Here is a 12377-nt window from a genome sequence, read left to right as displayed (position 1 = left end):
AAGGGCCCTTCAGTTTTCCTTATGATTTCTTTTCTTTCTCTCTTCACCAGATTTCCAACTATTATGGCATCTCTGGGTTCCAGACCACTGAGCACTTTTTGACTGCGGTGGCTCACCGCTTGGGGAAGAAGAAGAAGGGAGGCATATACAGTCAGGAGCAGGCAGCCAAAGCTGTTCTGGCTGACTGGGTGAGGTGAGGAGAGGGCTAGGGGTAAGGGTGGACCTACTGAGAGTCAGGTTCCACAAAGGGGTGCATCTGTGTTTATTGCAGTGGTGGGGCAGCCTGACAGCCTGTTTCTCAGGGCAGGGGAAGGCCAAGGCACTAGGTCATGTCCCCATCAGGAATTTATGGCCAGTGACTATCTAGCAACTCAACCTCTTGTTGTTCGGGAGCTACTGTGGGTTTTCTTGGTGTTCCTTCATTGTTTCTGACTTGGGAACTCATCCTCTCTTTGATTGGTCATTTGTTCTCTTGATGACATCACCAATTTCCTCCCATCTCCCAATGCAGTGGGAAGATTAGCTTCTATACACTCCCACCTGCCACCCACACTCTGCCTGCCCATCTCAGTGCTGAGATCATTAAGGAGATGACCGAAGTCTTTGATATTGAGGATACCGAGCAGGCCAATGAAGACACCATGGAATGTAAGTAGGGGCAAGTGGACTGGCCTGCCTAGTACTTTGTCTTGCCCTGGGTGGGAGCCACACAGACCCAATAACAAATCCCATGTTTGATCTTCCCCTGCCCTGGCCCTATTCTGGGTTCAGGAAAATTATTTAACCAACTCTAAGCTTAATGCTTTCTCCCACAAGGTGGAGAATTCTAATCTGGGCCATGGGGGTGGTTGTGGGGTATTGGTAGATAGGAAAAAAAGCCAGCAAAGTACTGTGTACACAGTGAGGCGCTCAGGAAATACGAGGGTCCTTTCCCCATCTCCTGGGACCTGGAGTGGACTAAGACAGTCCTCTCCAAAACCCCTTCCATCATGTTGCCCTAGGCTTTGCCTCAGCTACTGCATGTCTAGTCCTAGATTTTTGTTCTCACCCCCATTGGCAGGGAGGCATCTGTATAAGTACCGTGTGCTAACTGATTGTGCCACTGGAGCTCCGGCGGGGAGGCATCTGAGTCACAGAAAGCTGGTATTTCCTGAATGGTGCATGTGCATGGTCAGTGGCAGGCAGAGGTGGCATTTAAAGCAACTCTTCTGCCCTGTGGTCTAAGGACTGTCCCAGCTCGGAGTAGCTAAGTGGTTAGAAGAATGGACTGGCTAGAGTCAAATTCACGTTTTGTTTCTTGTTAGCTCTGTGATGCTGCATAAGTTACTTCATTTCTCCATGTCTCAATGGAGACGTCAATCTGTAAAATGGGAATAGTAGTACTCACCCAGTAAGGTGGTCATGAAGACTTATTTAATATGTAAAAACACTCACAGCAGTGCTGCCTTAGAGGACATGCTTGGTGAATATTAGTTGTTATGAAGATGATTGTTTGCTGGGGTACAGAGGTGTGCTTTGAGAAACTCCTGTAGGAGATTTGTTCTCTTCAAGTACTTCCATCTGTAGCCTTGGCTTATGGCTCCTCCCCCACCTTGGAAAGGGGCCCAGTGCTCTCTAGGCCTGTCTGTGGACACTTGGGCAGTGGGAAAATCCTGGCTGGCCTGGCTTCTGGTTTCTCTGTTTCTCTTGAGGGCCACTAGCTTTCCTTCTCTGGGCCTTTTAGTGTCCTTAGATTATAGATGAGAACAAGAGGACTTGCTTGCTTCAGAGTTTATTCCCCATGTGGCTTCTGGCGAGTCAGTTCTCTTTCTGAACTTTACTTCCCTCTTCTACCAAGTGGGTAGTTGGGAGGAATTGGAGCTCACATTCCTATGATACTTGACCCTGGCTGCATGTGAGGGCAAGCGGGGCTCCATCACTGAGAATGTGCTTTGGCAGAAGATTGAGGTCTGGGAAATTGAGGAGAGGAAGAGGTTAATGGTGAGGGTTTCCTAGGGGAGTTAGCCCTAATATTGTATCTTGAAGAGTGAGTAGGAATTAGAGGAAGGGGATGGGGGTAGATTTTAGAAGTAGGTGGGAGGATAGTGTGGGCCCAGGGTAATGGGAACATTAATGGTTTGCAGTGGAGGGCAACTCTAGGCAAGGGGCCAGAGGGAGGGGGAGAGAGGCCTGGTCCTGAGGAAGGAAGCCCAGTGGCTGCCACTTACTGAGCAGTGTCTCAGGCCAGTGCATTTCAGGTATCCTCTGCTGTGACAGCAGCCCCATGTCATAGGCTGTGGTGTTCTCATTTTCCAGATGAGGAAGCTAAGGCTCCAAGACCAGCTCCCAGCAGGCAAATGCCCTACTGCAAAACCCATGCCTTTAATCCTTTGTCATGTGGCCTCCCATCAGGAATGAAAGAGCCTTCCTTCCCAACTCCCTTGGGCAGTGTCCACATATCCTTTCCACTGAGTCCTAAATGGGTGGAGGGGCCTGGCAGCAGGGGGGAGCTAGGGCCCTGACAGTGGTGTTGGTTGTGTTAAAGGCTTGGCCACTGGAGAAGCAGATGAACTGTTGGGTGACATGGACCCGCTCGAAATGGAGATCAAGTGGCTACATTCTCCGATGATGAAAATAGCAGATGCCATGGAAAATAAAACCACTGTGTATAAGGTACCTGTCCCCTTTCTTCATGGTAACCTTCTTCTCTACCCAGGGCTCTGGGGAGTGGTTGGTCCCTTCTGCCTGGCTCCCACAAGGTCTGTCTATAATGGTGGGGAAATGTAGGTCATTCATTCACTCCCTGTGGGCCCCCTGGGCATCAGGTGGTGTGTATCCTTTACCAGGCAATGGCAGGTCCAAGGAGGAGGCATGCTTTCTCAAGCAGCTTTTCCAGCCTGGCTGCAGCCTAGAAAACAGGTATCCCCGTTCAGCCACTCAGTTGTTCAAGTTGCAAACCTGGGTACCCCTGACTCTTCCCTCCAACTAGCATCCAGTATCCCAGACAGTCAGTCAGCAAGTCCTATGGCTTTTCCCTCAAAGTCTCTTGAGAAGCTATCAGCTTCTTTCAGTCCCTACCATTTCTATAACCCTAGTCTAAGCTTCTAACACTTTCTCACCTGGACATATGTCCCATGATTTCTAATGGCCCAGTCTGACCATGTCACCTCCCCTGTTAGGGCTCCCCAGTACCTATATGATCGAGTCAATATGCCATGCCTGTGATTCCTGGAGGCTTTTTCAGCTTCTTCAGCCAGTCTCCCTATCTCTGCCCTTCGGGAGGCCAGAGTTTAGTGGGTTTCACATACAGACCTCTGCACTGTTATGGGAGGTACACAGACTAGGGGTGGGGGCAGAGCTTGGGAAAGCATGAATCCGACGGCTCTAACTTGTATACTACTTGTGGGTCAGGGAAGTCTTCCTGAAGGCCTTGATCCTTGCGCCACTTCTTGGAGGCTGAGGAATTCTCTAGACAAGGGGGGCAGCAGCCCGTGGCTAGGAGCTCAGCCAGTGCTTATGCCGTGGCACAAAGAGGAGAGAGGGTGGTGTTTTGGGGAAATGTTAGTGTGGGGTGGTTGAAATGAGAGTGGAAGCAAGGAAAAATGAATCTGGAATCAGAGCATAGCAGTCCTTGAGTTAGACCTAAACCATGGGTATTAGGAAAACACTGAAAATCAGTTATTCTTTTCTGTCAAAGGGTTTTCTATTTTTCCCCATTTTGTTTATTTAAAATATTTTTCCCTTTTATTTACTTTTTGACTAGGTAGTATGTGTATGTGGTATAATATTTAAAAGGTACTTAAGGGTATACAGTGAAAAGTAAGTTTCTCTCTTGCAAGTGTCTCCCAGTTACCTGTCCCCTCCTTGGAGGCAGTCACTATTAGCAGACATGAATGTCCTTTTCATAGCTATTCCATCTTTATGTACATGCATATATACATACATGCAGATACAGAGATCTATTTTAATTCAAATAATAACACACTATTTGTATTTTGCATTTTGCTTGTTTCACTTATAAATTCATCTTGTAGATTGTTCCACATGATTGCTTAAAGAGCCATCCTTTATTTTGATGGCTATGTAGTATCTGGAAGGTTTTTTTTTTAATAATAATATTTTTTTATTATATTATGTTAGTCACCATACAGTACATCCCTGGTTTTCGATGTAAAGTTCGATGATTTATTAGTTGCATATAACACCCAGTGCACCATGCAATACGTGCCCTCCTTACTACCCATCACCAGCCTATCCCATTCCCCCACCCCCTCCCCTCTGAGGCCCTCAGTTCGTTTCTCAGAGTCCATAGTCTCTCATGCTTCATTCCCCCTTCTGATTACCCCCTTTCTTTATCCCTTTCTTCTCCTACTGATCTTCCTAGTTCTTATGTTCCATAGATGAGAGAAACCATATGATAATTGTCTTTCTCTGCTTGACTTATTTCACTCAGCATTATCTCCTTCAGTGCTGTCCATGTTGCAGCAAATGTTGAGAAATCGTTCTTTTTGATAGCTGAGTAATATTCCATTGTATATCTGGACCCCATCTTCTTAATCCAGTCATCTGTTGAAGGGCATCTCGGCTCCTTCCATGATTTAGCTATTGTGGACAATGCTGCTATGAACATTGGGGTGCATATGGCCCTTCTCTTCACTACGTCTGTATCTTTGGGGTAAATACCCAGTAGTGTAATTGCTGGATCATAGGGTAGCTCAATTTTTAACTTTTTGAGGGACCTCTACACTGTTTTCCAGAGTGGCTGTACCAACTTGCATTCCCACCAACAATGTAGGAGGGATCCCCTTTCTCCACATCCTCTCCAACAATTGTTGTTTCTTGCCTTGTCAATTTTTGCCATTTTAACTGGTATAAGGTGGTATCTCAGTGTGGTTTTGATTTGAATTTCCCTGATGGCTAATGATGTTGAACATGTTTTCATGTGTCTGTTAGCCATTTGTATGTCTTCATTGGAAAAGTGTCTGTTCATATCTTCTGCCCATTTTTTGATTTGATTATTTGTTTCTCACGTATTGAGTTTGAGGAGTTCTTTGTAGATCTTGGATACCAGTCTTTTATCTGTAGCATCATTTGCAAATATATTGTCCCATTCCATGGGCTGCCTCTTAGTTTTTTTGACTGTTTCCTTGGCTGTGCAGAAGCTTTTGATCTTGATGAAGTCCCACAAGTTCATTTTTTCCTTTGTTTCTCTTGCCTTTGGAGATGTGTCATGAAAAAGGTTGCTGTGGCCATGTCGTAGAGGTTGCTGCCTATGCTCTCCTCTAGGATTTTGATGGATTCCTGTCTCACGTTGAGGTCTTTCATCCATTTGGAGTTTATCTTTGTGTACGGTGTGACAGAGTGGTCAAGTTTCATTCTTTTGCATGTAGCTGACCAATTTTCCCAGCACCATTTATTGAAGAGACTGTCTTTTTTGCACTGGATGTTTTTTCCTGCTTTGTCAAAGATTAGTTGCCCAAAGAGCCGAGGGTCCATTTCTGGGTTCTCTATTCTGTTCCATTGGTCTATGTGTCTGTTTTTGTGCCAGTACCATGCTGTCTTTGTGATCACAGCTTTGTAGTACAGCTTGAAATCCAGCATTGTGATGCCCCCAGCTTTGTTTTTCCTTTTCAACAATTCCTTGGCGATTCAGGGCCTTTTCTGGTTCCACACAAATTCAAGGGCTGTTTGTTCCAGTTCTTTGAAAAATGTCATTGGTATTTTGATTGGGATAGCATTGAAAGTGTAGATTACTCTGGGTAGCGTAGACATTTTAACTATGGTAATTCTTCCGATCCATGAACATGGAATATTTTTCCATCTTTTTGTGTCTTCTTCAATGTCTTTCAAGAGTGATTTGTAATTTCTAGAATATAGATCCTTTACGTCTCTGGTTAATTCCAAGATAATGTATGATTTTTGGTGCTATTGTAAATGGGATGGATTCCCTAATTTCTCTTTCTTCAGTCTCATTGTTCATGTACAGAAATGCAACTGATTTCTGAGCATTGATTTTGTATCCCGCTTCATTGCTGAATTGCTCTATAACTTCTAGTAGTTGGGGAGTGGATTCTTTTGGGTTTTCCATATAGAGTATCATGTCATCTGTGAAGAGACAGTTTGACTTCTTCTGTGCCAATTTGGATACCTTTTATCCCTTTTTGTTGTCTGATTGCTGTTGCAAACACTTCTAGTACTCTGTTGAATAATAATGGCGAGAGGGGCATCCTTGTCATGTTCCTGATCTTAAGGGAAAGGCTTCCAGCTTTTCCCCATTGAGAATGATATTTGCTGTAGGCTTTTCATAGATGGTTTTTATGAGATGGAGGAATGTACCCTGTATCCCTGCACTCTGAAGGGTTTTAATCAGTAAAGGATGCTGTATTTTGTCAAATGCTTTTTCTGCATCTACTGAGAGAATCATATGATTTTTGGCTTTTTTCTTGTTGATATAATCTATCACACTGATAGATTTGTGAATGTCGAACCACCCTTGCATCCCAGGGATGAATCTTTGCTTTTCCATTGTTCACGGTCAAGAATGACCTTCCCATCAATAGAAGCATATTGTTCACTGCCTTCTCCACAACCTCTGCCACTTATGCTGTTTCTTTCTGGTGGGCACTTAACACACTCTGACTTGGCTTGTGGTGTGGGTTGGTTATATCCTCTTTTAGACCAGTTGCTTCTCAAAGATGGGACTGCACCCTACTCATTTCTCAGCATTTCCCCACATGGAGCTGGGCACAGAATAGACATCAGAAAATACTTGTTAAATTGAATATGACTTTGTAGGCTCTTGAGGAAAGAATCATAATACCAATTGTCATTGATCAAGTAACTCTGCTTTTTTATTCTTGTAAAAGCTATGCAAGCTACCCATTGTCTACCCCATTTGACAGATGAGCCAACTGCAGCTGAGAAATTAACTAAGCACCTTCTCGTTTGTGATGGAGCCGGACTTGGAGCTTAGTTCTGCTTGGCTTCAGGCTTCCTGTTCTTAACCAAACCTGTCCCTGTCTCCTCTGCAGAAGTCTTCGGCGGTATTCTAGGGGCCCAGATCTCACTGTTGTCCTCTCTCTCTCTCTCCAGATTGGAAATCTCACTGGGTATTGCACCAATCCGAACCGACATCAGATGGGGTGGGCTAAACGTAATGTGGACCACTACCCCATGAACAGTAGCACGGTGGATGTCTGCCCTGTGGACCGCCGCCCAGTGCTGCAGAGGATCATGGAGACAGACCCCCTGCAGCAGGGCCAGGCTCTTGCATCTGCCTTGAAGAATAAGAAGAAGATGCAGAAGCGTACCGGTGGGGGCACCTGACCATACCCCACGTCCCCATGCTCCAAAAAGAACCCACTTAGGCCCTACTTAGGAACTCCTGAGTGAGCATTTCCATGTGCCCAGTGTCCAGCTATCCCTGGTTAAGGGGCAGAGATGGGTTAGGAGGCTCATCTACTAGCACAGTGGTTCTTAGACTTCACCTTATTATGAGAATTGCCTGGAAGGCTTGTTAAAACACAGTTTTCTGGGACCCACCCCCAGAGTTTCTGATTGAGTATGTTGGCCATAGGGCCTGATTATTTGTGTTCCTGGTTGATGCTGATTTGCTCTTCTGGGCACCACACTTGGAGAGCCATTGGCCTAGTCTGTGTGTCCAATAGCCACCATTTATTTCTTAGCTGGTTTCTCTGTGTTAGGAAGCTTACAGGTTATATGTAATGTTTACTTTATCCATAGGCAATATACTCAAAATTCAGAACGTACAAAGGGATATAGAGTGACATGTTTCTCTCCTTCCAGTTTCCCAGTCATCTAGGCCTCCTCACAGAATGACCAGTTAATTTCTTCTATCTCATGCCTGAGATAGATAGACAGGCAAATATCTATATATTTTTTGTTCTCTGTTTCTGTGCAAACACTAGTCACCTGAACACACAGTTTTGCCACATCACGTTTCCATTTAATGGCAGTTCACAAAAGAACTTCCTCCTTCATTTTAATGGTGGTCTGTTGTGTGGTTGGCTGATTTAGGTCTTCATGCTATACTAATCTTTACCAACTCATTGCAAGTCTTATCCCCATTTGGTAAGTGAGGAAACTGAGGCCCAGAGACATTAAATGACACACTCAAGGTGAAACAACTAGTATTTAATGGAGCCAAAATGTAAACCTGGAATTGATTGACCCCATAAGCCCAATTCTTTGCTCTTGGCCTGGTTTCACACTGAGTGCTGGGAATCCAGAGATGTATTGCTCTTGAACTCCTGGTCTTATAAAGGAGTGAGGAGGAAATAAGAAAACAGATGTTGGCAACACAGTATTCACAGACACAGAAGGCAGAGTGAGGAAACCTTAACTCAGCCTGGTGAACCTAACCCGGATGGTGGTGGGGTAGGGGTGATCAAAGAAGGCTTCCTGGAGGAGATGATGGCTGAGGGGAATCCTGAAGAAGAGCAGGGTATGGCTGGAGGATGGGAGGTGAGCATTCAGGCTTAAAGCCTCTACTTCCATGCTGCCCCTTTGCTGTGAGAACTTTGAAGGTAATGGCTGAGTACTAAGCTCAACACAGTAAAAGAAAATTGCTGTTGGGATACTAGGAAGGGATAAAAATACTTGGAGCCCAGTTGAGTCTGATACTCTGAGATAGAAGCTATATTGGGGTGATCATTTCAGAGATAGACAAATGGGTGTGCCTGTGAGATTGCATACTGGCTGCCAACACCCTCCGCCCAATTGTTTTGTTTAGTGTTGGGGGCAAGTGAGCCAGTTTGGGAGTTTGATGTAGACCAAGATCTACGCCAGCTCCTGCAGGTGTCCTGTTGGCAAGCCAGCCACCAAGTGACTGCCTGTATTTCTTCATCTGCAGATAAACTCGCCAGCAAGTTATCTGATTCCATGATGTCTGTCCTCGACCTCTCTGGCAACGCTGATGACAGTGGTGGTGACTGATCGACTAATCTCACCACCCCCTTGTCCCTCCAAGCACCAGTTCTAGTGGGATGGGGGAATACAGATGAAATGGTGTGCTTCTCCCTGAAGTACCTGCATATTAAAAGAACTCCTCACCCACCATGCCCCTTCTCACTCTCCCTTCCATTCTTCCAAGAAAAAAGAGTCCCAAGTCACTGGAACTAGCGAACCCCATACCCTTTATTTAACCCCTACTCTGTTTTACAAGAGAAATAAAATTACTGTCATATCCTTGATGCTAACAATTTATCCCTCATCCTGTAGGTTGGTCTGGTTGGAGGAGTAACTCTCACAAAACCGTCTTGAACAGCTAAATGTACAACTAGTGGCGAGACTGCTGGTAGACCTGGGGGTCCCTGGGAGGGCGATGATTTCTTTATCAGTCTGCAACAGATCTCAGTGGCAAGACATTCCTGTGATGGGCTGTGCATCTTCCACCAAGTCTACAGATCCTCACCTGGATGGCAGTGATGATAAGGGGAAACAGTAATGAGCCTTGTCTCTGGAAGGGTCTGGGGCTGGGATAGAGGGAAGAAAAGAACATAGGCCTGGCTGGTTGCTGAAGTGTGGTAAGCACCACCTTGTTTGCATGTAGGGAAAACAAGGTGCCTGTTGGTAGGGTGGCTAGATGTGTTTGGGGCAAACCATACCTTGGGGCATTTTTTTTTCCTTTTTTTTTTAAATTATTAGAAAGCATGAGAAGGAGGGGCAGAGGGAGAAGCAGACTCCCTGCTGAGCAGGGAGCTCAATGCAGGACTCCATCCTGGGACTCCAGGATCATGACCTGAACCAAACGCAGTTGCTTAACCAACTGAGCCACCCAGGCGCCCCCTTGGGGGCATTTCTGGGCTCACTGGGTTGGAGGAATCCCTTGGACTGAGGCATTCTGGCTGGGTCCCACCCTTCCATGACTACTACTCATCCAGCACCAGTGTTTGAATTCCATGATTCAAAAGGGTTCTGGTACCATTTATTCACAGCCTGCCTCAAGGGAACTGCTGTATTGGGGGTGCACTGGCTGAAGTCATTATACTCCCTTAAATATAGTTAGCTACCTCGGGGGGGCCTATGCCATCAGACAAAGATAGTGTCAAGGGACCCTTATGAAGGGACTGGAGTAGATGGCAGCAGGAACACAATCTTCTTACTTTACCAGTGTTTGTTTGGGTTGTGCACATGACCTCTGTCCCAGCAATCTGCCTGAAATGGAACATACTTGAAGGGAGTGGCTGTTCGATCACTTGTCTTTTCCCCTTACCCCAAACTTCCACATCGTCTTTGGACTCGTAGCTACATCTTAGTCTTGCCTCATGCTGTCACCCCCTAATTTACCTATGCAAATTCTAAGAGCAGAACCACATGATGCACTGGAGTACTGGGCTGCAGGCTGATTGGTGGGATGTGCAGCCCACTCCTGCATTCTGGGGCAGCCAAAGAAGAGAAAATTGCACCAAACCCTGAAAACCTGTTAGCTACTTTAACCCTCAATACAGCTCTGCCAGTAAGGGATTAGTCTCCCCATATGAAAGATAAACAGGCTCAGGAAGCTGTTACGACATACCCAAAACATATTAAGTGTTGGTACCAGGATTGGAACCCAGGTGTGATAAAAGCTGTGTGCACGTTCTTTCCTCTGTATTGTATTGTCTCCTTAACATTGATTAAGCACCTCCTGTGTGCCAGCCTCTATTATCAAGCCCTTTAAATACATTATTTTTTCAGTTTTTTAAAAAAATACGGTTTTGCTAAAATTCCACTTCAAGTCCCTTTGGATGGGGTCCAACTTATTTCACACTATCTTATCAAACTCTCATGGTAGGTAAATGATGTTATAATGAAAAATTGGATACTAAGAAAGGTAAGTCCATTTTACAACTTACATGGCATTTCATAGTCGAACATTTAAAATGTTTTCCAGTGCTCCTAAGAGATACTGGTTAACTACTAGGCGTAAGAGGTATCTTGAGTAAGAAAGAGCATGGGAGGGTGTCTGTCTGGCTCAGTCAGTAGAGTATGCAACTTGCTCTCCTGGTGAATTCAAGCCCCATATCGGACATGGAGATTACTTAAAAGAAAACATGGGAACACAATTTGGCTTAAACAGAAGAACTAAAGTAGTCATGTCAGGATAAGAATGTGAGACTCCAAATTCTCTACAATGTACCACAACATTTTAATTATTTTTTTAAAAAGATTTATTTATTTTATATAGAGCTGGAGGGGGGAGAGGGAGGGGGAGAGAATGTTAAGCAAACTCGCCAATAAGCGTTGACACCTGACGTGGTGCTCCATCTCATGATTCCAAGATCATAACCCAAGCCGAAACCAAGAGTCAGGCACCTGACTGAGCCACTCAGGTGCCCCACCACAACTTTTTAAAAAAGGTGTTTCTTGAGTCTTTCTGCTCATGTTTAAAAGAGATTTATTTCAGAGGGAGAGAGCACATGAATTGGGGGAGGGAGGGCAGAGGGAGGGGGAGAGAGAATCTTAAGCAGAATTCACGCTGAGCACAGAGCCCAACATGGGTCTTGATCTCAAGGTCATGAGATTGAGAGATCTTGACCCGACCTGAAACCAAGAGTTGGACAATCAAAATACAGTGCCACCCAGGAGCCACACCCTCATTTAAAATATTTTTAAAGATTTAAATTCAATTTAATAAACATATACCATATGGTTAGTTTCAGAGGTAGAATTTAATGATTCACCAGTTGCATATAACACCCAGTTATTACTTCAAAGGCCCTCTTTAATGCCCATCACCCAATTACCCCATCCCCCCACCAACCTCCCCTCCATTAACCCTGTTTGTTTCCTATAGTTAAGAGTCTCTTATGGTTTGCCTCCCTCTCTGTTTTTTTTTTTTATTTTATTTTTCCTTCCCTTCCTCTATTGTTGATTTGTTTGATTTCTTAAATTCCACGTATGAGTAAAACCATATGGTATTTGTCTTTCTCTGACTGACTTATTTCGCTTAGCATATTACCCATTAGTTCCATCCATGTCATTGCAAATGTCAAGATTTCATTTTTCTGATGGCTGAGTAGTATTCCATTGTATATATATACCACATCTTCTTCATCCATTCATCTGTTGATGGATGTCTGGGCTCCTTCCATATTTTGGCTATTGTGGACACTGCTGCTATGAACATTGGGGTACAGGTGCCCCTTCAGATCACTACATTTGTATCTTTGGGGTAAATACCTATAGTTTAATTCCTGGATCATAGGGTAGCTCTATTTTCAACTTTTTGAGGAACTGCCATACTGTTTTCCAGAGTGGCTGCACCAGCTTGCATTCCCACCAAAATTGTAAGAGGATTCTCTTTTCTCTGCATCCTCACCAACATTTGTTGTTTCCTGACTTGTTAATTTTAGCCATTCTGACTGGCGTGAGGTGGTATCTCATTGTAGTTTTGA

At 44.7% G+C, this 12377-nt stretch overlaps 1 protein-coding gene across 4 annotated transcripts in view; it reads left to right on the top strand.

Annotated features, from left to right (window-relative positions):
* The window catches only part of GNL3L (G protein nucleolar 3 like), a 28062-nt gene extending 18873 nt beyond the window's left edge, over window positions 1–9189 (top strand). For 3 of the 4 annotated variants that reach the window (XM_040631270.1, XM_040631275.1, XM_040631279.1), the window contains 5 exons: window positions 51–193; window positions 512–648; window positions 2525–2652; window positions 7072–7291; window positions 8852–9189. In XM_040631270.1, coding sequence (XP_040487204.1) covers window positions 51–193; window positions 512–648; window positions 2525–2652; window positions 7072–7291; window positions 8852–8934 — 711 coding nt within the window. In that variant the 3' untranslated portion in view covers window positions 8935–9189. Of the gene's footprint in view, window positions 1–50; window positions 194–511; window positions 649–2524; window positions 2653–7071; window positions 7368–8851 lie in introns of all 4 variants that reach the window. The other variant, XR_005835097.1, reaches the window with a different exon arrangement.
* The last annotated feature ends 3188 nt before the right edge of the window (window positions 9190–12377 follow it).

Source organism: Ursus maritimus (genome assembly GCF_017311325.1).
Source record: "Ursus maritimus isolate PB19 chromosome X unlocalized genomic scaffold, ASM1731132v1 scaffold_X1, whole genome shotgun sequence".
NCBI classification, from domain to species: Eukaryota; Metazoa; Chordata; class Mammalia; order Carnivora; family Ursidae; genus Ursus; species Ursus maritimus.
The sequence above is the reverse complement of the archived record's forward strand: the minus strand, read 5'-3'. Positions and strand labels throughout refer to the sequence as shown.